Source organism: Numenius arquata, chromosome 1 (assembly GCF_964106895.1).
Source record: "Numenius arquata chromosome 1, bNumArq3.hap1.1, whole genome shotgun sequence".
Lineage (NCBI taxonomy): Eukaryota > Metazoa > Chordata > Aves > Charadriiformes > Scolopacidae > Numenius > Numenius arquata.
Window position 1 is genome coordinate 76572571 of NC_133576.1, and position 24012 is coordinate 76596582.

General features: G+C 36.5%; 1 protein-coding gene across 1 annotated transcript in view; it reads left to right on the forward strand.

The window, feature by feature from the left end:
- The window catches only part of ANKRD10 (ankyrin repeat domain 10), a 38309-nt gene that overhangs the window by 9240 nt on the left and 5057 nt on the right, over positions 1-24012 (forward strand). Inside the window, exons 3-4 of the mRNA XM_074148138.1 lie at positions 5676-5767; positions 20660-20895. Of these exons, the coding sequence (XP_074004239.1) occupies positions 5676-5767; positions 20660-20895 (328 nt within the window). The remainder of the gene's footprint in view (positions 1-5675; positions 5768-20659; positions 20896-24012) is intronic.

Below are 24012 nucleotides of genomic sequence, written 5' to 3' on the forward strand. Positions count from 1 at the left end.
AAAAGAAAAGGATAGCTTCTGAAAAGGAATCCACTCGAGTCTCTCAGTCTTAACGTAAACCTCCGGTACTCAGTAGAATTTGCATGCACGCTTTCTCATATCTGCCCTGAGGTATTGTATTGTAGCCCATGCTGTCTGCCCTGAAGTTTAGGAAAACTTGAAAACGCTATTTCAGTGCTGGTGACAGTTGCCCAGGACATTTCTCAGGCAGCAGCAATGAAGGACAAATGCTGAAAACTGCTTGTCCCAGCTGTACCTTGCTCCCCAAATAATTTCTGTGAGTATATCCATATATCCTGCAATGCCCAGCCCTCTTAAGTAACTGTTATGTGCTGGCTAGAACCATCTGTGTCTCTTTATGATCAGTGGGCAGTTCTTCACCCCCAGGATCACCATATAAATTCACAGGAGAAAGCTGATGTGTCAAGCAATGAAAGTCCTTTTAACTTTTTTTTTTTTTCTTCAGTGGGCAGTGCCTGCTAATAGTTCTTAATAATGTGACTGAAGACCTGCACTCCTCTATCTGCCTGCTCTAGTTCACTGTGACAGTGCAAAGTACTTTTTGATTAAAACTCCTGTTACTTCATTGAAATATACTTTCCCTCTAGCTTCAGCCTATTAAACGTTCTGTTGTATGTTGCCTGTTTTGATCGGCCAAAAAAACTAGTTTTGTGTGGCCTGGCTTAAAGAGAAGGGGTAAGAAACACTGCATCCTTACAGGTGATGTTAACTTACCTTTCATCCAGCCAGTCACCATCATGTGGCAGTGATGGCAAATAGATTTAGGAGGGTTAGGCTACTCACGCTAGGAAGAGCTGTAAACACACTGGTATCTTTGGTGGGGAGGAAGAAAACACTCATTCCTTTGGTATGTGCAGTTTTGTATTTTAAACAATAATTTGGACTAAATCCAGATAAAAGTATTCCATCAGTTCTCATCTCTACTCAAAATTGAGAATGAGAAACTATCATGAGGTCAAAGCATTTTTAGCAAAGAACATGGAAAAAAAAATACTCAGCATTTTCCAGCTTCTACTTCATGGCTTCAGAAAGGGTAGGGTGCTGGGTCTAAGAAATCTGAACAGCTTTTGGAAATGTGATCAGCTGATAGAACTTGAAATTCAGTCAGTTGAGTTAAGGAATGGAGTTAGTTCATATTTTTTGCCAGGTAAAATAGTGCTTCTGTGTCTCAATCAGATACCTATACTAGAAGTGCTTGCATAGTGTTGCGGTTTAACCTTGGTAGGCACCTAAGCACCATAAAGCTGCTTGCTCGTGCCCTCCCCCAGTGGGTTGAGAGAGAGAATCAGAAGAGAAAAGTGAGAAAACTTGTGGGTTTAATAGGTAAAAAGGGAAACAAAGGAAAACAAAAGAAAATCGAGTGATTATAAGAAAATTTTATAAACCCCACACCACAATCAAAAAATCTGACAATTACTCAACACAAGCTGATGGATGCCTAGCCAGTCCCCAAGTAGTGACAGCCCTGCAAACCCCCCACCTCCCACGACTTCTTGCTGAGTATGATGTCATATGGTAAGGGATATCCCTCTGGTCAGTGTGAGTCAGTGGTCCCAGCTGTTTCACCTCACAGCTTCTTCTTGTCCCCCCCAAGCCTGCTCCTAGCTAAAACATTGGTATATTATCAACACTGCTTTTGTCCATGAATCTAGAACATAGCACTGTACCAGCTACTGTGAAAAAAATTAACTCTATCCCAGCCAAAAACCAGTACAGGTAGCTGAAAGCTTTCAGTGTAAATGTGCATGGGGGCTTTTTGTTTAAAAAGAAATATTTACAGGTAAGTTAATATCACTCACTGGTACCCCTTTCATTAAAAAAAAAAAAAGTTAACTGAATCATATCCAGGAACTTGAAATAAAAAATGGGAAATTTGTTCTAAGTTCTACTGGAAGATTCTAAAGCCAATGTAAATTTGGGTCTAAAAAAGACAGGAAGAGGGAAAATGGGCTAAAAAATGGCTTTAGACTGAATTGAAAAAATAACCACATCTAAAAGAGGCCTGGTAATAAGCACAGAGTTTGAGAAAAATATTTAATCAGTAGAGGAAATATCTTTTCAGATTGAGCAGCATAGTGAGGAAATACAACTTGATTAATCAAGCTGAGGTAGATTTACTGAGAAAATTCAAGCCAAAACCCCAAAAGACTCTTCAGCCACATAAATTAAAAGGGAATAAGGAAGGAAGCGAGATACTTACTTAGTAAAGTGAAATAGAACCCAATGGTTATCTAGTCATGACCCCAAGCAAGAGAAGACTGCCATTGTCTTTGCAAAAGGACAGTTGTGCTCCTCCAAGGGAGAGGAGGAAGATGTTTGACAGTGGCAGTGAATTGCAAAAAATAAGTGCCTATGATGTCTCATGACTCTTTGTCATCTCTTCAGAAGCACTGTACACAAAATCCTTAATCTCTGCATAAACAAACTTGTGTTATCTTGAATGCTAAATTAATAAAACTTAGTTGATCTTTCTGCTCATTTATTTACTGTGTGCCTTCTGGATTGTGAGACAAGTTTGGGCTGTGTTAGTGCAGTGTTAGATCAGAAGGGTAAATAGGACCCTGAAAAGTTCTGCTATAGATATGAAAGGCCATTACAAGTTATTGATATTTCCCTTCCTGGAGTGTTATTGTAGAAGGGATTATGTCAAACTGAAGCACGTATGGGAACTGTGGACAATGAGAAGGATTATGAGGTATTGTCAAGGATAATTAGGAATTTGTAGAGCCCCTCAAAATAAAGTAATTGACTTTGTTCCACATAGCTGAAAAAGAGATAAGAAAGAGGTTTTTTATGCATGAAAATGTGCTAGCAATCTAGACCCCAAACTGCTCTTGGAAGCATCTTGGAAAAGCCTTGTTATATTGCTTTTACTCTTTGGTTACATCCACTCCAGTTGTTGAATTGAAATAGGATTGTTCTGAGGCTCATAGACTACTTTATTTTCCTCTCTATGTATGATTTTGTATGTGTTGAAAAATAAGTAAACTTTAAAGCTGTTTTTCAGTGGGAGATAACTTTTCTTTTTTTTCCTTTCAGTCTGGCTCGTAACCCAGGGAGTTCTTTGTGGAGCTAGGGGGCTGTTTCAGAAACTATTTCAGCACAAATAGATTTGGTCCCATAGGATAACTTCAAAAGAAGATAACATTACTGATGACTGAAATTTAGATGCCATAATTAAAACAAATGCTATAAAAACTAAATCCGTATATTCAGTCACTCTCTAAGCATTTTCCAAATTCCTTAGCTTTAGAGAAGACACAAGTTTCTGGGCCCATGATTGCAAGATGCCCTTCTCAAGACACATATTCTCTTTTGAGATACTAACCTTTTTCTGCTTGCTGGTGACAGAATTGTTAGCTGCTATAAGCTTAGTTTATTCTTGTAATGCAATGGTGAGGACTCCTTTTGCAAGCTCTCTTCTAATCCTTCTAGTGTTTCCCCACCACAATACTTCATAATCTGGTTCTCCAGATCTCATTGTGGGCACCATGCTAGGTTTCTGGGGCTAGTAAAAATTTTTGTCGTCTTTGTCATATGCATAGCTAGTTGAGCTAACTTTCTCTAAACTGAACTTTTTGTTGGATGATTATCTCTTTAAGTTGGGGTTGGGACAAGTATTTTTGTTCAAAAAGAGGCAAATCACTTCTTTTCTATGCATCTTTAATAAAAGGAAAGGGAACAATAAATCTTGAATGATGAAATGATGAATCAAAGACAGCTTCCATGATGGGAAATTGTATTACAGTATGAGGAAAATATTCCTGAAATATTCCTAAAAATATTATGGATTTCCACATATGATCGTTAAAAAAATTGGGTCCTCTGTTAAACATCTCTGTCTTCCTGTAACTTCAAGAAAAGTTATAAATAGGAGAAATTATATAAACTTCATTGGAAAGCAGTCTTCTATTCATCAGCTGCAGCCAGCCATTTTGGAAAAAGAGCCTTATAGCTGTTTTCTAATCACTAAGGTCTCAAGGGAGTTAGCTTCTCTGTTCTGTATCCAAACTTTGTGTCAGCCTCAGCAATTTTCCTTAGTTTACAAGAAGGTAAACTTTGTCTGGTACCATTATTGTTCCCTGCTGCTGGTGCTAGGTGGTTCACTGTTTGGCTGAATATATGTCTTAAGTATTTGAAAACTGGCTTACCCTCAGTGAATTTGTAACTTGTTATAAAAATATTTTACCATGAAAGAAAATTGGCAAGTAGAAAATTGAGAGTATATAATACATAATCTGAAATGCATCTTCAATTTATATTTACATGGTCTAAAAGATATGATTTGATTTCTCAAGAGCTTGGCAGATAATTTAAATGACACAAATCACATAATCTTCTTGGTTGGAAGGGACCTTTGAGATCATCAAGTCCAACCACAACAAAAAAAAAAAAATCTCTTGTTACTTTATACGATGGTAGTATGATCACATATTGAGTATATTCACATTTCAAATAGGGCTGAAGCGTAACCAGTACTGTAGAATTAGGTGCAAACACCTTTGTGTACAAAGACTGGCGAGTCAGTAAAGGTGCTGTGTTACTTTAATAGCTAGTGTTGATATTTTAATAAAAGGAATGGGGAAGCAAAAATGAGGCACATACAGTTAGAATGTGTTTAATACCAGTGGAGCAGACAGGTGAAGCCTGTCAAAACTTTGGAGGGGAATTACAAAAAGCCAACTTGCTATGCATTGAATGTGTCAAGGGCTGTGATAAGTTAATCGCATAACAAACCAGTAACTGAATATTTACTTGCTCCTTCAAGGCCATATTTCATTACAGATTCTTCTTTGTGGTTCTTAATACTGATGGTTAAGTGCAAGTACTGAATTTCATTTGCAGCCTGTAGATGACGATGCATGGGATTTACCTGCTGCTTACCAGTTACATTTGTAAAATTGCTCTAGATTTGTCTCTGTTATCTGTGGAGATAGTTTGTAGAGTGGAGTTGCCTGAAAAGCAATATGCTACTCCTGGTATGTTTGCACATAATGCAAAAAGATTAAATGATTGGATGTGCTGGTTAACAATAAAGGAACGTAAATGGATAAAGATGGTCATAAAAGCAGAGCATATAGGACATGAGTCAGTGGGTATGTCTCATGAGAGATCTGGCCTGTCCTGGGAACTCTGGGCACGCTTACATTACAGTAGAGTTACGCCTACGTGTTCCTCACCTGGTGAGTATTTATGGTGCAATACAGTACTGTGTAAGTGTGTCATCAAGATCTGAAAGCAATATAGTCCCACAAGCTTGGCTGTGCTGCTGCTGAATTCAAGGCAGCTTGCTTAGCCCAGCATATTGGGAAACAAAAGTGCTAGGAAATAAAGGTGTAAGAGTAACTTGTTATGGTGGTATATGTTGTGGGATCTTTTAACAAGTTTTGCTGAATATAAACTGCTGATTGCCTAGTTACTGGATAAGGCTTATCTTGTGAGTTAGATGCCCTTAGCATTGTTTCTTGCTAAATATCTAATGTACGTGACAGCCTACTGCAAACATTAAAATAATAATAAAGTACCTGATGCATTTGCTAGCTAATAAATGCTGCTTTTGTATATCTGCTTTCTGAATTAAAATGAGTAATGTAAAAATAAGATTTTAATTTCTGGAAAGATTATGCTTGACAAAATGTAGTTTGTCTTTACAGGATTATGTTGGTGAAACTCCTATTCATAAAGCAGCACGGTCTGGTAGTATGGATTCCATAAGTGCCCTTGTGGCTCATGGTGCGCAAATAGAGTAAGTGAGGTATTTTTTCTTGTTGTTGATTGTTGTCTGTTTAGCTAACTAACTTAGACCAGTAAACACAGATACTAATGTCAGAAAAGTCAAAACAGTGGACACCTGATTAAAAGATAGCTAGACATGTTCGACTGTAATGGAGCCCAACATGTTTTGCATGTCTAGTAATAAAGTTTATTTTAGTTAGGTGATAACCAGTGTGCTACATTAGTATTGCATTTATAGCTGATATATTAAAATATTTATCACGTTTCTGTCAGATGACCCCAAATTGTGCACTTTATCTAGTGTGTAGTTGTTTTTTACAACAAATTTACACATTGCACTGGTGAATAAATATAGAAAACAATGCAAAAGCAACATTATGTGCAAAATAGCATCTCACACACTCTTCGCAGTTAGTTTAATACTGTTTGTTAGTATATTGTGTATTTGCCCTGTTAACTCTTTTCTTTGAAGGTTTATGTACCGCAAAAACATTCAGAAAATCTCACAAACTTTTGCAACTTACAGCATGGACAAAATGGATGCAGTTTTCACCTAGAAATGTTGAGTATAAGCTCTATGGCTTATAATAATGTAAATACTTTAGCAATTTGTTTTAATTAGAACTAGCCTTATTATTAAATGGTAACTAGTTACTGTATTTTAACCTGCAATATGAGACTTTTAAGTTGTAAGTGAAATAAGAATCATGTAGTTAATTTCTTGTTTTACCCTTTGGTTTCCATCTTACTGTTTTTTCTAACGCTGCCCTAATAAATCTACCATGAAATACAACTCTTTCAATGGTATTATAGAGTATTCAGGAAATAAAGTACTTTTTAAGTTAATAGTAATGAACAAAAGGCTTTATATGAAGAGATTGCTTCATAGAACAATGGCATTGAAATAACTTACGCAGCTGTCAGTTACTGATGTTCATGAAATCAGTCTTAAATTTGTAAATTCCCTTTTTGCACTCACTTTCAGATAACTTAAAATAAACTCGGATTTAAATTTACTGTGGAATTGAGCCAACCTTAATTATCATCATCAATTAGTATGTAATCTTGTGATTTTTACAAAGTATCCAATCAAAGGAGAAATTGTGGAACTGCATAAACAATGTGGAATGAGTGAGTTAAGAGTCTGATGTAAAGAAGAGGACGTGTTACATCCATAGGACTTCCAAAATAAGTAGCTGAGTAACTGAGGTTCGAGATGTGGCTGCAACTTTTAACTTGCAGAACAAAAATTTTGCTTTTAAAACATCATATTTGCAAGCCATAGGCAAAACATTTCTGTAAAACTTGGAGAGTTATGTCTGCCTTTGACCAAAGCTATTCGCAGCAGAAGTAGCGTAGGTTTATAGCAGTTTTAGTGAATAGGAAATAATTTAAATTCTCAGTTTTCTAACTTTGAATTCCATCTGTGTTTTAGTAGGATAGACTTGTCGCAAATTCTATAGGTAATTAGATACCAGATCCTACCCAGGCAATGGTAAAATCAGGGATGCAAACACAGTAGGCTTGGTGGAGCAACCCTTGTTTGGTCATTTAGAGGATTAGGACTTGGCCCTGCCACCTGAAAGCTCTAGCTATTGACTGATAGGAGTGAGGATTTTTTTTTCCATAGAATCTAGTTTCTAGGCTCAGTATGTTAAATTAGGCCATGTCCATGTATATACTTTTGACATTGATTAATTTTGGGTTATCTGAGTTTGAAAACTGGCCCCATATCTCTGTTATGTTGATTTCCTGATTTTTGTAACGTCTTGAAAATGTAGATGCTTTGAAAGTCTTGGCTCCTTTATTTTATGGCTTCAGTTAGAAGAAAAGGAGTGGGATTTTATCAATATATTTGAGTTCTAATTTATATATATTAACTGAAATGGTAATTGACTCTATGGGACCAAGGGAAGAATTCTATTAAATGCAGAACTAAGCACTAACTATAACTAAAGTGCTGATCTTTACTGATGGTGAATATGGCCTTTTAATGGGGATTAGATCTTCTGATCCGATTTTTTCTTTATTTCTTCATACAGTTACAGTATCAAAATCTAGTTACGTGAAGATGGAGAGAATATCCCTTGTAACTGTAAATAGTCGAATATACTGCTTATACATGATACTTCTAGTATAAATCAATTATTGCACCATCCCTAGTTTTTTATTGAAAGTAGAACAGGGATGTTAAGATTTCATTATTACACAAACACTAGTAACCAGTAGTGTAATATTGCAAGATATGTGTTTTTTATTAATGAGTGATTATTGAAATACTGCTGTTAAAATGAAGTAACTTGGACTAGTGTAATCTTTTATGTCAGTGTTTACTGTATTTCTACTTTACTCACTCCTTTGGTTATACTGGAAGCCAAAGAATAGTTACAATAGTCCAGTAAGGATGAAAGTAAGAATTTTAGTTTGAATAAAATTGCCTCGCTTGAATTGTTCTAGTTTACTTCAGGCTTATTAGTGTATTGCTTTTACAGAGGAATAATGGTATGTTGCAGTCTCTAAATTTCATGAAGTTGTTGCATTGTTTTCCTAATTGATGAGAGAGAATTTGGGTCTCTATTCCTTTGTAAATTTTTACTAATAATTAAAAAAATAATAATTGTACCCTAGTGAAAATATTTTGATTTTTTTGTGGTATTTACCTTCTCATTTTAGCTGAAGCATATTCTGTGCACAGTATGTCCTACAGCCATAAAAATGGTTGCTGCACTAACTATGGTATTCATGGACCCTTGAAGAGGGGGAAGCAGGTGGTCACAATGTCCTCATATGAGTGAAAAGGTTTGCTGTGTAACTGACTTTTTAATGTGGATAGTACCTTTTAAAGTATCCATAATGACTGCTGGATTTTTACTAAAAAGCATAATTATGCAATTTATGTATGCTTAATTGTGTATTATTTATCATGGTGACACACAAGTGTCCACAGCTCTTTATGGAGGAAAAGCCTTCTTGGTGCCATGTTTTGTTTTGCTCTTTTACACTAATTGTTGAAATGCTGGGTGTTAATATAGTTACATGGATTGCATCACAGCATATATAAAAATATAAAATTCAGCTACAAACACAGGACACTGCTGAATCAAAAATAAAATAAGCAGATGTAGCTGTTAATTATACGGATTTGAACTACTTCTGTTTCACGTCCATTTTCATGCAATTCACTTGTGCATTGTGTCCACATTTCTGAATAAATATTATTCTGCAACTGTCCTTTGAACAGTTGTGTATTCCTTAGTGTTTTGATTTAGAGCTAGGAGAGAAGTTTCACTGTATTATCCTGGGATAGAAAGATGTAAGGGACAAGAGGTGTGGGCCAAGATGTGGCTTGGTGTGCATCCATCCAGTTAAACACAAGTACTTGCTTGTACTTTTTGTTGCTCAAGATACTTGAATGGTAGCAGAGGAAAGTTTTTGTTATTGGCCTGCCAGAAATCTTAAGGTTTCGGGGAAGATTGATTTGCATACCGTGATGGGATGATACAAGACCTCGAAGAGATACTTCCCTTTCTGGTTTCTTATATTCTGATCTCCAGGTTTGGGAAGAATAACTGACGTGCTAGGATAAATGTGCCAGTACATCTGTTTCTACCAGATGACATATTCATATCGTGGTGTTGATCTAGTTTAGGCAGACACTTCAGCCACTTTCTCATTAAAGCTGTCTTGCATTCATTTTAATGTGTAAATTCACTCCTTCTGTAATGCCAGAAACATCCCATATCTGGTCTTTAGTTTTTCAGCAAAAACTTTATTCTTGTTCTTTGGCAGTGGCTTAATTTTGATTCTTCTTTGCAAATTCATGTGTCATGAACTGCACTGTGTTGTTTAAAAAAAGCATCATTAATTTCTTTTTTCTTCTTCGCAACTGCTCTCCATTTTCCACAACAGAAATCTGTTCAATGTGAGGTTTTTTTTAGTGCCACTGGATTAGCCCTTTGTGAAATTCTTGTAGTACGTTTCTGTTTGAAGTCTGTTTCACATTCTAATTATCACTCCTGTGATATCTCAGCTTTTGTTCTTCTCATTTATACTTTCGAGACTTCTTGACTTCCTGAAATTCAGTTACCTTTAGTGAAGAGACAGAACAAGAGTGATGCGTAGGTTTCATGATGATAATACCGAAATCAGCCCTTCCTCTGCATCTTAAACCCTCTGATCATTTTCAGTCTGGAGGGGAACCTTGCATGGCCTGTTCTCTTGAAGAGTCTCAGAGTTCAGAGATCTCCTCTGTTAATTTCTGGATTTCTTCCTGATTTCTTAAAATCTTAGCAGATGCTTGCAGGTGTCTTTTTAACACTTGCTTGTTTTTCTTACCTAGCTAATTTAACTACCAAGCTTCTAGTATAGAGCTGCAGACCATTTCTGGTTGTGAAGTGCCATTACTATTCCATCTTTTTACTTCAGAAGCTGTACTGCTGCATTGATTCAGTGTAGAAGAATCAACACCCTGCTTGCTTATTAACCTCATCTTGAGAATAGTGCTTCAGGTTCTTCTTAATTATTTGTTTAGGAATAGGATTTAGTTGCTTTTTCAACAGTGTGGTTCTTATCTGTTAATTAGGATATTAATATTCATATACTCTGTTTGATGCTTTTCAAACTCTAACCACTTCATACACGATTCTTTTTGCAAACCTGGTTGTCTGCTCTCCAGATCACAGTTAAACTGCTGGATTAGCTAGTGTTGTTGCATTAGACAGTGCGGTATCAATGAGGAAAAAATGTGACTGTTCTTCTTTCATTGTATATAACAAGTGTTTTAAGTGCTGCTGCTGTAGTATTCTTCTAGTGACCATTCTGCAATGTGGAGGTGACAGGTGTTGGAATTCATTTTTCCTGCCTTATGTAAATTCTTATGGAAGGGCAAAGTCAAAGTGGTTTGTACATTTCAGTGGTGAAACTCTTAATTCTTCTGCAAAATAGTTGCAAGTAACACTTCCTAATTTCTCCCATGTTTGGTTTCACGCTTGATTGCCATCATTGTAGAAGAACTTAAGGTGGTTTGTAGGAGATTGTGACCATGAAGTAAAGCAGTAATTTGGATTTAGTCTTAAGGGAAGATTTGAAAATACTGAAGCAGGGCATATAAATGGCAAATCAAAAAGTGGGAGAGAGGGGCTCAGTCTCACAGTAAAGCAGGATGGAAAAGGGTAGTTTTCAGTTACAACTGTTCTGAATAATTGCAAGAAGCTGAGGCACGCTCTTCCAACTGAGTTCCTGTTCAGTTTGAGTGGATTATTCTTAGTGGGGATGGAATAACAACAGTAGTTACTAACACCAGTTCAGAAATAGAGAAGAATGTGAGGGGTTGTACTTTTTATGACTAAAGTTAAATCTTTCATTAAAGCAATGGTATTTTATGACCTTTCTGGAACATAAAGGAAGTTCACAGGATATGGGTCAGCTTGATACAGGATCTTATTCATTAGTGATGAGCCTTTGTGATTTATAGCACTGGTTTCCTAGCTTTTCCTCAGTCCCAAAGATCTGGATAAAGAACATGGCAGTGTTACCAAGACTTTTATGTGAGGATAGCTGAGATTTCTGACAGGAATGTTTGGGCTTTTTGTTGGGAGTGATCTGCCTTCACATATGATACTGTACTGATGTTCACTGTGTAGCTTCTCTTCACATAGGTTAGTTTTTTCTGTAAGGTAAGCTATTACTGGCAACAGAAACCTGAGTGCAGTTAAGTCAGGTGGAACAATGAAAGTGTGATGAAGTGGAACTTGGCCAGAGCAGAAGTTAGATACAGTGGTAGAAGCAAGGGTGCAGTATATTCCCAATTACAAGAGTCTGATTAGTTGTGATGGTTAGCCCAGACATTGATGGTGGCGATGATCTGCACAAGTGCTGTGCTTGATCTGCTGATACTTTTTGACTGGACATGGGATAGGAGAATTGTTAATTGCAGTGCATTTGTTCTAACTTCGATTGTGTTGATCTGGATTTCACTTGCTATTCTAGTTTGTGTTTCTTCACTAAAGTTGGTCATAGTTCAACTAGTACCTTTGAACCTGGACAAAAAACAGTAGGCAGTTTTGGCATGGCCCAGAACATGTCCAGATTGGTCAGAAAAGTTTTCTAATATGTGTCGTGCTACCAGTTCTAAGCTGTATCTCATTGTATGGAGGCTTAACAAACCCTGAAAGAGCTTTGGAAGCTTTAGCTTAGGGAAAATGTTACTCTTCTGTTTCCTTCTTTCTATTTTGCTTGGTGTTGCCCATACGTAGTAGATGAATTTTCTTTGAAATAGAGGAAAAGCTAAGGTGAAAAAAGTCTTTTGTGAAGCTCATTTAAAGTGGTTTTATGCACTTCAGCAGTTTCTTAATCTGAAAGATCTTCTGTCTGCTTGAGTAAGAACATCAAGTTATCTTTGTCACAGAAAATAAAATGTTGTGCAGTTTGATAGTCTCCCTCTCCGTGCCTATTACAGGAAAATAATGAATCCATCTAATACCTTTAATAATTTAGTTATTGATTTTTTTTCCCCCCTTTTGGCACAAAAATACTTAAAAATTCATTTATATATTTTCTTTAATTTTATTCCCAAGCTCTTACTGTCTGTGGGTTTTGAGCTGAATCTCTTGAACTTCAGCATTTGGCACATTTGAGACAAGTTTGCTTCCTTAATTTTTCTAATTCTAGGCTATCGTTGATTTTCACTTGGTATGTTGAGGAGAATAATGTAGATTAGTTTGCTACTACAGACATCTTGGCAGAATCTGCATTGCAAGGCTGTTGATCTTTTCAAGTCAGAGCTTGCACTGAACCTTTTCTTAATAGTCTTCCATAATGCTTTTCTCGTTGTAATCAACTTTATCTGCAATTCCTGGTCTGTTTCTGGAAACATGATAGCAGCAGCAAGGATAGTTCTCATTTTCATAAAGCTGGCTGGCTAAGTAACTCTTAGGTTGTCTTTGGACTTAAAGTGGCTGCAGTACTAAAAAGATGCTTATTTGGAATTCATTTTTACTAGTGATCTACCATTTTCATTTTAATAGGGAAGGTCTTTTCTGCTATGCTGTGTTGTAATCAGACTGTTGTTTCAAGAATTACGGTGGTCTTTCATACCTTCCTTTGCGAGTTGTATTTAGGAATCACTTCTTAGTAATAGGATATGAATTTTAAAATATTGTTGATTGCTGATACCAGGCAAAGTCAGACCTATATTGTTCAGGCAAAGTTTACTTGGAAATGTGAATCATTTGTACACGAGATATTGAAAATGGAAGTCCACTGTTTGAGGTCTGTATTAAAGCATATAAATTGGAATGCAGATACAGGAATAAATCACCACCTGATGGTGATGCCTGTAGTAATTCTGATGTTGCCTACCATGGTTAATGAGTATGTATTCTGCCAGCATTTGCTCAGTTGTGAGTTGAAGTGTCTAGGAACTGATTATAGTCATATAACTTATACTGAACCTTGATTTTGATGTGAAAAAAAGTGGCTTCACAAAGTAGAGCTTCCTTCTTTCCAGTATATTCACTTTGTTATGATTTTGGAGGATGTTCTGAGAAACTCTACCGTTATTCTTGGAAGTCTAAAATAATTTCAGCTGCCACATGTTTTGTTGTGAAATAAAAACTTGGCACCAACTTGTGCTTGTAGATGCCCAGTATGTAATACTAGCATGAATTTTTGTAGCTATCCCCAGCAGTGACACATATCTGTTTATATCTGAATATTTTTCTCTTGGTATCTGAAAAAAACCCCACGTTTGAAACTATTTCACAACTTTTGTATTTGGACACCAAAGGGTTAAAACACTTAAAGTTTACTATTTTAAAATCATTTTGCATTAGAAATTTTAGACTAGTATACTGATGTTTATATAGGAAACGTTTTTTTTCTCACTGTGGGCGTTTTAGTGTTCTGATCTTTTTTTTCTCTTTCTTTTGTTTTGTTTTAATCCTTGTATCTGCTAATTTTTGTATAGGAATAGTTACTAATTCTTTTGAGATACAGCCTACTAAATTTAAAGTAATTGAAGCCATGAGTTGACCGGTAATTTTAATCCATTCTATATAAATTTCAGTGAAGAACTGACAAATTGGTTTCAGGATGAAAGTAATGATGCTTTAAAGGCATAAAAGGCTTAGTATCTTGTTGTTAAGGTGGTCACATGATAATGGCTTACATATTGAATAATGTGCTACAGCACTTTTTGTATGTTAATGTAACTTTTAATCTTAATGTTGCCTGCAAATATGTGATCCCTTATGATATAAGTTTCCTGTTTATGCACCATTGCCCGTTTAAATCAAACAGAAGATTCTGAAACTGTAAAAACTACACATGTCAATGTTTTACAGCTACGTAATTCGAATTGACTTGATTTTTTCAAGTAATCCTAGAAAGGGGGAGCATTCCATATAGAAACTGCTGAAACTGCCACAGGTGCTTCTCCGAAAACCTTACAGTTGTGGCATTGAATGTTCAGTATCGCTTCCTTTCTGCACACAAGGCATACTGTTGAGGTATTTGTTGCGGTGATTGGTTTTAATGCTAATCTAGGAATTCAGATATAGAATCTATAGATTTGCATGCTTTGCTTACCCTAATTTACAGTTATCTACATTTTTATTTGTAAACTAACAATAGATAAGTTGAGATCAGTATTTTTTAACAGATATTACATTGATATACGAAAACTGTGGTTTATTTTCTTAGATTGTCGCATGGCATTAACAAAAACACAGTAAGCTGTAGGTGATGTAATCACCATTTAAAATTAAACATTTAGGGGATTTTTTTACATATATGAATGTTTTTTTCAAAAATATTTACTGTTGACTTTTTGTAGCAAACATTTGTTCTGTTTTTCAAGGTATGTGACATTATAAGCGGAAGGTAGTGTATTTCAAATGTATTTCTATGTTAAAAGACTCATAGAAATGTACTTTCTTTTTTCCTCTAATAAGTAAAAAAAATAGGAGCAACTGGAAGAACTTGGAATGAAGTTCTAAGTAAATTCAGTGTCATTTGTAATTCAGTGCGAGAAGCACAAGTCTTTATCTTTTCTTTCTACAGATCCTTCTAAGAATAAATGTTTTAAGTTATCTTGAAGTAAATCTTCTTACACCAATGTAGTTATGTTTAAACAATTTGAAGTTTTGTTTTACTTGCTTTAGTTTTTTTACTTTCTGTAACTTAATCATAGTGGAAATGTCTTGCGTGTTTTTTAAAATCTTACCTCAGGTAGTTTTCTTCCTTTAGCGAACTTCTCAAAACAACAAATTGTGGTTAGATTGAAATAATAAAAACATCCTTCTAAACTACAGCTAAGCTGAAAGTTAACTTCACGTTTCTGCACACCGATCCTGTTTGATCAGATAACGTACTTACCTCTCTTTTTTTTTTTTGAACAACAATTTAATTAGAGCCAGCATTTTTAAAAGCATTTCAGAAGAAGGAAATATAAACATATGCTTCATCAGTGTCCTCTTAATAGCTGCTTTAATTTGATACCAGGACTCTCAGATGAACTGGGCCTTTAAAATGGGAGTTCTGATGATGACAACTGAAGGGAGAAAAACAGATTTAAAAAGTCCTCTTCATGCCAAGATCAGTCAGTTTTGAAGACTGCCTGTGGACGTCACTTGATGGAAGAAGAAAAACGTGTTCTGAGAGTGTTGGTTTAGGCACTGTAGAAGGTTTGTGAATAAATGTATATACAAAAGTCAGAGCTTTAACTCTTAATATATTAAATGTTTTGGGTTTATAAAATAGCTGTCACTACAGAACAATTCAAGTGTTAAAGGTAATCTGTCAGGGAACATCAAGATCACCTACTTCTACTTGTACATACCCAGACCTGCCTCAACTTTTTGTATGGATTATTTTCTATTTAAAAAGACTTTATAATATGAAAATATATCTTTCCAATTACATTTGCCTTCTCTTACTTTGGAGTTAGCATCTCATACTTCTGTACCTTGAGGAAAACAGTATGTCTTTATCATTCCCAGCTCCTGGATTTTAGCTACAAGTATACTGAGGGTAAATAATATCATCCTTCATGATTCTAATTTGTTTCTAGTAGTATGAATTGCATAGAAAAACGACTAAACTATGAAGGAAAAAAAATACTGCCAAGTGAAATAATCTTAACAGGACTCCTTCATTTTTTAAGTACTTGAATTGCTTTGGAAATGATGCAAGGTACATGTCTTCTAAGTGTAGAGTGAATAGACTTTCTGACCACTTACCAAAACTGCATTTACTCCTGGGTAAAGTTAAGTAAGGAATTTTTCTCCCGTTTGTGGGTTCAAGCCTTCATGTATGTTCCTGCCTGGAGCAGGTGCCAAAAAGGAACAATATTTTCAGAGCTTTAATTTTCAGTGTCCTTTCTTCAGTTTTTCCACCTCTTCCTGTAGCTGGACTGACCTCCTTCAGAGATGTCTTTGATTTTTTGACTTTTTTGTTTTTATTGAAGAGAGAGGGAAACAACTTTTTGGAGCACAGCTGTCTGTTTTGACAGTAACTAGGTCAACCTTTAGAAAATACTGCATCAAGTCAATGAATGCTATTTAATAAAAGACTGACTTACCATAAAATTCCTGTAACTTTTCAAGACTTTGCTTGATTTTCTTTTCTTTAATACAACTTTCTTCCATCCTTCCACACCTTCCTTACTGGTAGTGTCTTCCTTCATAAGGTCATCTTTGAAAATTACCAATCTATGTAGCTTATTGTTTGCTTAATCTTGTTTCAGATAGGTAGCCTAGCCTAGAGAAAAACCCTGAAAAGAAACACAAGCTTGTTCTCAAGTTCAACATCTTTGTTGGGGGGGGAAAAAAACAAAATCCGCCCCCCCCCAAAAAAAACCCCAAAACAAACCCACCCACAAAACCTGCAGGAAATGTCCTTACTCGTTTTTAAATTCTGAGTAATGCAGTTACAGAAATAGAGCTGTCATATTTGCTGTATGATTAGCAGTAACAAAAGGGCAGTTTGCTTGATGATTTAACATCAAACAGCGTGTTCTGGACTTCACAGCTTCCGCTATTTCAAGATGTTTAGGGTAAAAGATCAAAACTAAGACTGAAGGGATTTTTAACTTACTAAAAAACAGAGGATAGGTGGAACAGAACATTTTTTGCAAGATATGTGAAGTTTTGAGGTATTTCTGTCCATGTTGTCCAATGGTTTACTTTTGTTACTTGTCACTGCTTTTCTTTCAGTCTGGGTCTTGAAGTTATTTTCAGTTATAATATCCTTGAGAAATGAAGAGAAATACATTTCAAGGGACATGTCTAAGAAATTAAATTTTGCTTACTTAAATATAGCAATTGCCTCTTCAAGTTTCCTTCTTGTTGATTTATATTTTTTTTTAATCATGCAGTCTGTGTCATATATAGTCTACTGAATAGTGAAAAGAATCTTACTACTCCTCCTTCTTTTCACTTGATAGTTAGTTTACATATAATTAAAGTTCATAGCCAAGGACTGACATGGGGATTACACGTAAGAGATTGAACTCCTCTCAGTCTTAAATGTAGTTGAGACAGTGAACTATTTCTATTTTCATTCCTATAATGGAGTCTGTTTACAATAATGGCTTGTATATTCTTTGCTCGTGGACTAAGCTGAGGTAGCTGCTTCATTTTCAAACATTGGCAGCGTTTGAGGCAGACCATACACTGCAGATATAGTAATAAGTGTGTTCCCAGGTCCTTGTAACTGCTATAACAGGGTAGTTCCACTCCAAATCCAGATCAGCGCTTTTAAAGGATGGTCTAGTAGACGTCCTAGCTTTTTAATTCATTCAAGTACTCCGCTTGAGGGTTTCTAGAAGGGCTGTATAAGAGTGTATTTTTCTGTTATGTGCTCAGAATACTCACAGTTATGGCAGTAATTCTACGTGTTCTGGAAGTACATAAAACTGTTCCAGTCTGGTAAAACTCTGTGATACCTGTTACGAGCATTTTCTTTCCTACTTAGTGCATGTAGCTAATTGAGTTAGCCATCTTTTCTTGGAATACTTGCATTCTATTATAATGAGCTAGTATAGCATGGCTAGCGCTTGCTGCCTTTTGTGTTCCCAGTGACAGATATGGGTTTTTTTCCTCCTGGAGAAGGCTGGAAAAATCAGCTAAGAGGTAGGTCTTTTTTGTCTTTCTAGTTTTTGAGAAAGTGAGGCTTAAGAGTTTCTGCCAGTTTTGTCAGTTTCCTCTTTTCTCCTTCCCAGTAATATTGGAATGCAAGCCAGTTTAATTGAAATTGGAAAGGATTTGAAAGTCCCAGAGTATTGAAGTTTCGATTAAATTAATGGAAGTTGACAACTGGATATAGGAAAGATACTCAAATTAGTGTTCCCACTGCGACAGAGCGGTGTGTTAACAGTTGTGTTCTTTTCCATAGCAATTGGCCAACCAGTTTCTAGAGTCATCTAGATCCTGTAATCTTTTATTTGATTGGACTTTTTTTTCCTCTCATTAGTAACTTCTGAACACAGGAAGTTCTCTTGAAATTGATAGGCTAAATTCAGATTCAGACTTTGAGAGAGACATTTCTAAACTCTCAGAAGCAAGACTGTTATAGCAAATGTGCTTGAGTCCCTTGAAAATCTATGCTGTGCTTCCAAAATATTCCTGTGGAACAAGTGCATTTTTGTCTACCTATTCAGAGTAAGCTGTTCAGGAAGAGATGGGAAGGGGACAGGTCTAAAAATATCAAAGGTCATTACATTTTAAACTCTGAGAAACACTAACTTAAAGTTCATTTATTTTGTTTCTGGGAAGTACAACTTTTTCTTTTGCAGAGTTTTGTCTAGTAGCCTTACATCTCCAAATGCCTTTGGCAACTTATATCAACATTCTTTGGGAAATGGTGACTTAACTGTAGCCTGTCTTTCAGTTCTTTTTTTTTTTTTTTATTAAAGTGGAGTTATTGTTCAGTAACATTTGCTAAGTAACAATTACTTGCTTCTTGAAGTTTTATTAACTTAGGTGGTCAGTCAGCACCGTATTGTTTTGGTTATTTTTATGTTTGCATAACTTAAATTTTCTCTTGCTTAGATTTCCTTTACTTTTGGGGTTCACAAATTTAAAAAAGATTTGAGAGAACTGAGCTATTCTTTGGACCAAAATGGGTATGTTGAAATTTCAGTTTCTTAAGTTGTAGTTGTATTGCATTACACCCATACTAAAAGAGCATTGAATGGTGGATTGCAGGGACCTCAGCAGGTCATCTAGTCCAGCATGGGAAAGGATTGACTGTTTTGCAGAATTTCTGAAATATCTGCTCTTAAAACAAGGTGGGGAAGAGAACCCTCTGGAGATTCAGCAACCTTTGTACTCTGAAACTTTCTCCTGATGCCTAATTTCAAATATTCTTTGTTCATGTTAATCTTGTTCATATGCTGCCTGCACTGGACGCACAGAACGGATTATTCTCTTCGCAGCTATCTTTTGGATATTCAAAACTAATACCTCTACCTTGAGGTTTCATTTCTTTTGACTAACTAGGTTTTTCAGTATTCTGAAGTCTTAGTTTCTTGATTACTGCTGCTATTCTCTGGGTTTTCACGAGTAGTCCAAGTAAATGGTGATTTAAAATGGAATGAAATTACCCTGATCTAGCCTAATCGTTTTTCTGATTCTTTAGTATTTTGACTTAATCTTCCAAATTTTACTTAATGCAGCAGTATCCATTTATGGAATTAGTCTTGCTGTAATAGTTTCTAAAGATTTTTTTTTTTAATCTCATTTTTATAGGAAAAAAAGTTGCAATGATCTAGGAAGGAAATCTGGGCTTTGTTCTTTGTTTTCTTCGCATGATCTGGAGTGAATTGTTTTCTACCTTGTATGAGTTTCAACAGAATCAGGTCTATTAATCTTCTGAATTCTTATTCTGCTGCTGGTGTGTTTCTAGATTTTTAGGTAATGGATTTGTCTAAACTATTGAAGCCGAGAAACAAAAATTTAGTTTTCTGACTGGTTACATCTGTCTGGAAAGGTGGAAAAAACTTAGGAAAGATTTATTGGCATCTTTTGCTTCACAATCTAGTTTTGTCATTTCTGGCCCTCTTGTCTCCACTTTTATGCACTTCCTTATGAAGGTAGCCTATATTTCTAAGCATAGACATACTGTATGTTTGTGTAAATGCAAGTGATACAGCACTCTTTCAAATTAAACCTCTACATCTCCTACCTGATTTCATTTATGATGTCCTTGATGCATTAGAATACTCAAAATCCAATGCTGTTCTCTTGTGCATGGAAAAATCTTGGTTCAAATAACAAAGCAAGTCCCAGCACTTATGATGTCACACACCTTGAAATGAGAAACAAACCAGAAAAAAAAAGTATAAGCAAAGCATAATTAAGTATAGCATCTTTATCTATCTTTTCCTGTATATGTATATATATTTTATTGTTAGGCAGAATAGTGATGTTGTTGTTACCTTAGAAACCAGAATGCCATGGACAATTGCCAAGTCATGTTAAGTTTGTTTTGAGTATTTGATCTTTTGCTCAAGTTAAAGCAATAGATTGCGGAATAAACTGCAGAAGATGGTACAATTCAAGGCTTAAATTAGTCTGAAGTTTATGTAAAGATGAGATACTTCAGACTGCTTGAAAGTAAAGCATTTTAAGAAGTTTAAATAGGAAGATGGGGTTTTTTTAAGGCACATAGTATATTGATTTTATTTAAAAGTGTATTGTCTCCCAAATTTTGCTTAGAAGCCAGATGTATATGCGAAAAGTTAAGTTAGTTATAAAACTAAGTTTGATAACTAATTTCTTAATGGAAATTTGCTAAGTGTATGTTTTCTCTCATCACCAACAGATAGATAGTCAGTAAGGGCAGCAGCAGCAGCAAGCTAGCTTGATGAATGAGTGTAATTCAGTTTCTTTGTATTGTACAGCTTGAGAAATGCCAGTGGCCTGACAGCAGCAGACCTTGCACATACCCAGGGCTTCCAAGAATGTGCCCAGTTTCTCTTGAACCTCCAGAACTGTCACCTGAATAGTTTCTATAGCAATGGCACCTTAAATGGGGTCCATCAGAATGCAGGTCCCAATCCATTCAGTGGTGGGACAAGTCGAAAGAGATCCTTTGAAGATACGGAGTCTACTGGAGTAAAGAAGGCTAGAACGGCAGGTGAGACCCCAGAGGTAAAAGGGATGGGGTGATGCTGTTGCTGAGAAAGGAAAATAAACATTTTAAAGCCTTTCAGAGTGGATGTTGAGTATTATTGACAAACTCACGTACATATCTAAATTACATATTAATGCAAGAAGCAGATGAATACAATTATTCTGTGCCACAAGATCCCAGTTCTCCTTTGTCATCATCTTGGTGCGTTCAGAAATTTCTACTTCCAGAGTGCTAAAGTTACATGATGCCAAGAATAATATGTGGAAGAGTAGGAGCTGGAAGTGGTTTCTACTCCTTCCTCAGTTTGTTCTTCAGGAGAGCCAAATAATGTTGCGTTAATTCACAAAGATGCCTGGATGTTCAGTAATTTTCTACTTCAGGATGCATTCACATTTCAAAAACTGTTAGCTAGATGGATGAAAGGAATTGAATGCAAAAAGGTTTCTCAAATCAAGAGGGATTATGTCTGTGACATTAAGATAAAATACCTTAAGTTTCCAGGATCATGTTCCAAGGGGAACTGATACCTTACAGGAGGATCCGAGACTAGAATGGATCTTAAGGATTCATTTTCTGCCTTGTGGATTGAGGATACTCCTTCCTCTGCCAACAATGATGTGGTAGTACAACCTCAAGCTATTTTTTGGTGGCTATACAAAGAAACCTTTTTTTACGTCTTATGAAGACCTTGAATAACACAATTGAGAATATCCTCTGTTTCCTCTCTGGGGCTCGTTCTGTTAGAGTCTTAGTAAAAATGCAGCATTCTGCACTTAAACCTCGTTTCTTTTTCCTGTGTCTAGCATCAGGAGAGGGACTTTGTAGGTCTTTGTTGAAGACACTTTTCTTTAAAGTTTATATTCTAACGTGATTTCCAGTGAGACAAATAAAATGGGCTCAAACAGTGCTTAATTACAGATAACAAGAGGGGAATTGAAACCAAAACAATGTTTTAAAATATGACATGGACAACATAAATTACATCAACACTGACACTGTAGTAGTTGCTTTAGTACTTGCCATCCAGACACCATTTCAACTCTACCAGGGTCAGAGGCCTTAGCAGGGTACTCCATAGCCAGTCATAAAGAGGATGTGTTGCTTCGTTTAGTTGGTCTAAACTATGAATCATTTCATGATGGAGAAGAGTGCCTATGCAGTTAAATGCAAGACTGCTCTTCAGGAATAATGTCCTTACGTAGCTACATAGAATGAGAAAACTTTGTTGGTTATGCAGGTGCCTATAACAGCTATGGAAAGATGTCTTCAGTGCATTCATGTTCTGTTACCAGGAGGCGCTGCTTGAAGTCAAAGATTCCTATATTTTGAAGACCTCTTCCTTTTGAATGTTCATCAGCAGCAATGTCTTAGTTTCAGAAAGTGGCTCCAGTCTAGCCAATAGGTAGCATTTCCCCATCCCCACGATCTGTGGAAGTGGCCCTGGACGAGCTATTTTTATTCTATATGTTGTTGTGAAATGCAGTATCTACATTACCTTTCAGCATAAACAGTTGGTCCAGTGGATGTTAGGTCGAGGAAACAAATAGACAATACATTTAAGTGAATGACATCTCCTGAGCAATGACAGAGATATTGGAGAAGCAATCAGACTAGGTAATTTTTGAAATGTTTACCAGTATGACTTTCCAAGACCTTTGCGAACAAAGCCAAAAGCTTTGCTGCGTTTGCTTGAAGGTATTATGTACAGTAATTAAGAGATACGTCCCAACCGCGAAAGCTGAAGTTTCTAATCTGACGTGTCTGCCCTCAAAGACCTCAGCAGCATCAGTAATAGTTATCATACCAGTGTAAAAAGTCTGTTGGAGTGAGAATGAGTCACTGTTCTTGAGGCGCTTCGTAAACAACAGAGCTGAGTAATGAGAAGTCATCAGTGCATTGTTGTGCTGAGCTAACCTTTTTACAAAACGAGCCCGATGTTGTGGTAATAATTTTGCCCTTAGCAAAACCACACCAGTCTGTTGTGTCCTTTAAAGACTGATTGCCCAGGAGATCTGTTCAGAGAGGGCAGGCAACCTGTATTTGCAGGGAAGAGTCAGGTTTTGATGACTGTACCCCAAATTAGAACAATCACTGCTTTGGGGAAAAAAAAAAAAATATGCTTCTTGTGACCAGGCATAGTATATGCCCCTTGCAAGAACCTTTAAGGAGTAGAGTTGGAAGTAAATAAATACTCAAACTGTCCTTCACCCTTTGTCCTGGAATAGCTAAACCTCAAATCAGGACAACTGGATAGTGGGTGGGGGTTACCTAACATAGACCAAATAGGTTTTAATTTTGACTTAGAGGCACAAGCAGGATTTTATGTTCATTTTTCTGAAATCAATTACAAAATTTTCCCCCTGCTTCCTGGGCTGGTTGGTAGAAGGTAGTGCACAGGGTCAACTAACAATGACGACGCGCACCAGGCCAACTGGTCACACGGCTGTGTGGGTGGCAGTCCTCATCCTAGCCCCTCTGGGTCACGGCCCTTGGCAGGTTGGCTTCTGTGCTATGCTGTACAAAACCGCTGACTGATGGTATCAGTATCAAGAGCCTCAGCACATTTAGGTGCTTTTAGGTGTTCTTTGAGAGATGGGGATGGAGGCATTGCCAGGTGTACCCTTGAATTGGCCAGCGTCAAACTGCACTTCCATATTCCTCTAGGGAACTACAAAAAAATGCCTTTCCCTTCCTGGTTTAGGGTGATTTGAAGCCCAATGATCCAAGCGCCCTGGTCTCCTTTAAGCTCTACGTGATCTCTTTGGCCCTGGAACACTTTAGCAATTGCTTAAGATTCTTTAAAAACGAGTGGTTTAGAAAAATTTCTGTTGTGCCCAAGGTAATGAGAGCTGACTTGCAGCCTACTAAAGTAGCCCTTAATATATAACGTTGTGTGCAATGTATATAGAAAGGCATGTTAACGCCAGTGTGATAGCAGTGCTTTGGGTAGTAGGTATAAGAGGTAGTGAAGTCAAGCCCATCTCACTTATTAAAGCATTTCCCACAAAAGTAACCATTTGCCAGCTCTCCTTGGAAGGCAGATCTGTTTGTTCAGCTCTTGGAGGGATCCCTGGAGCAGTCTGATGTGTATGGGGGGGTGGGTTACTGGGAAGGGCCCTT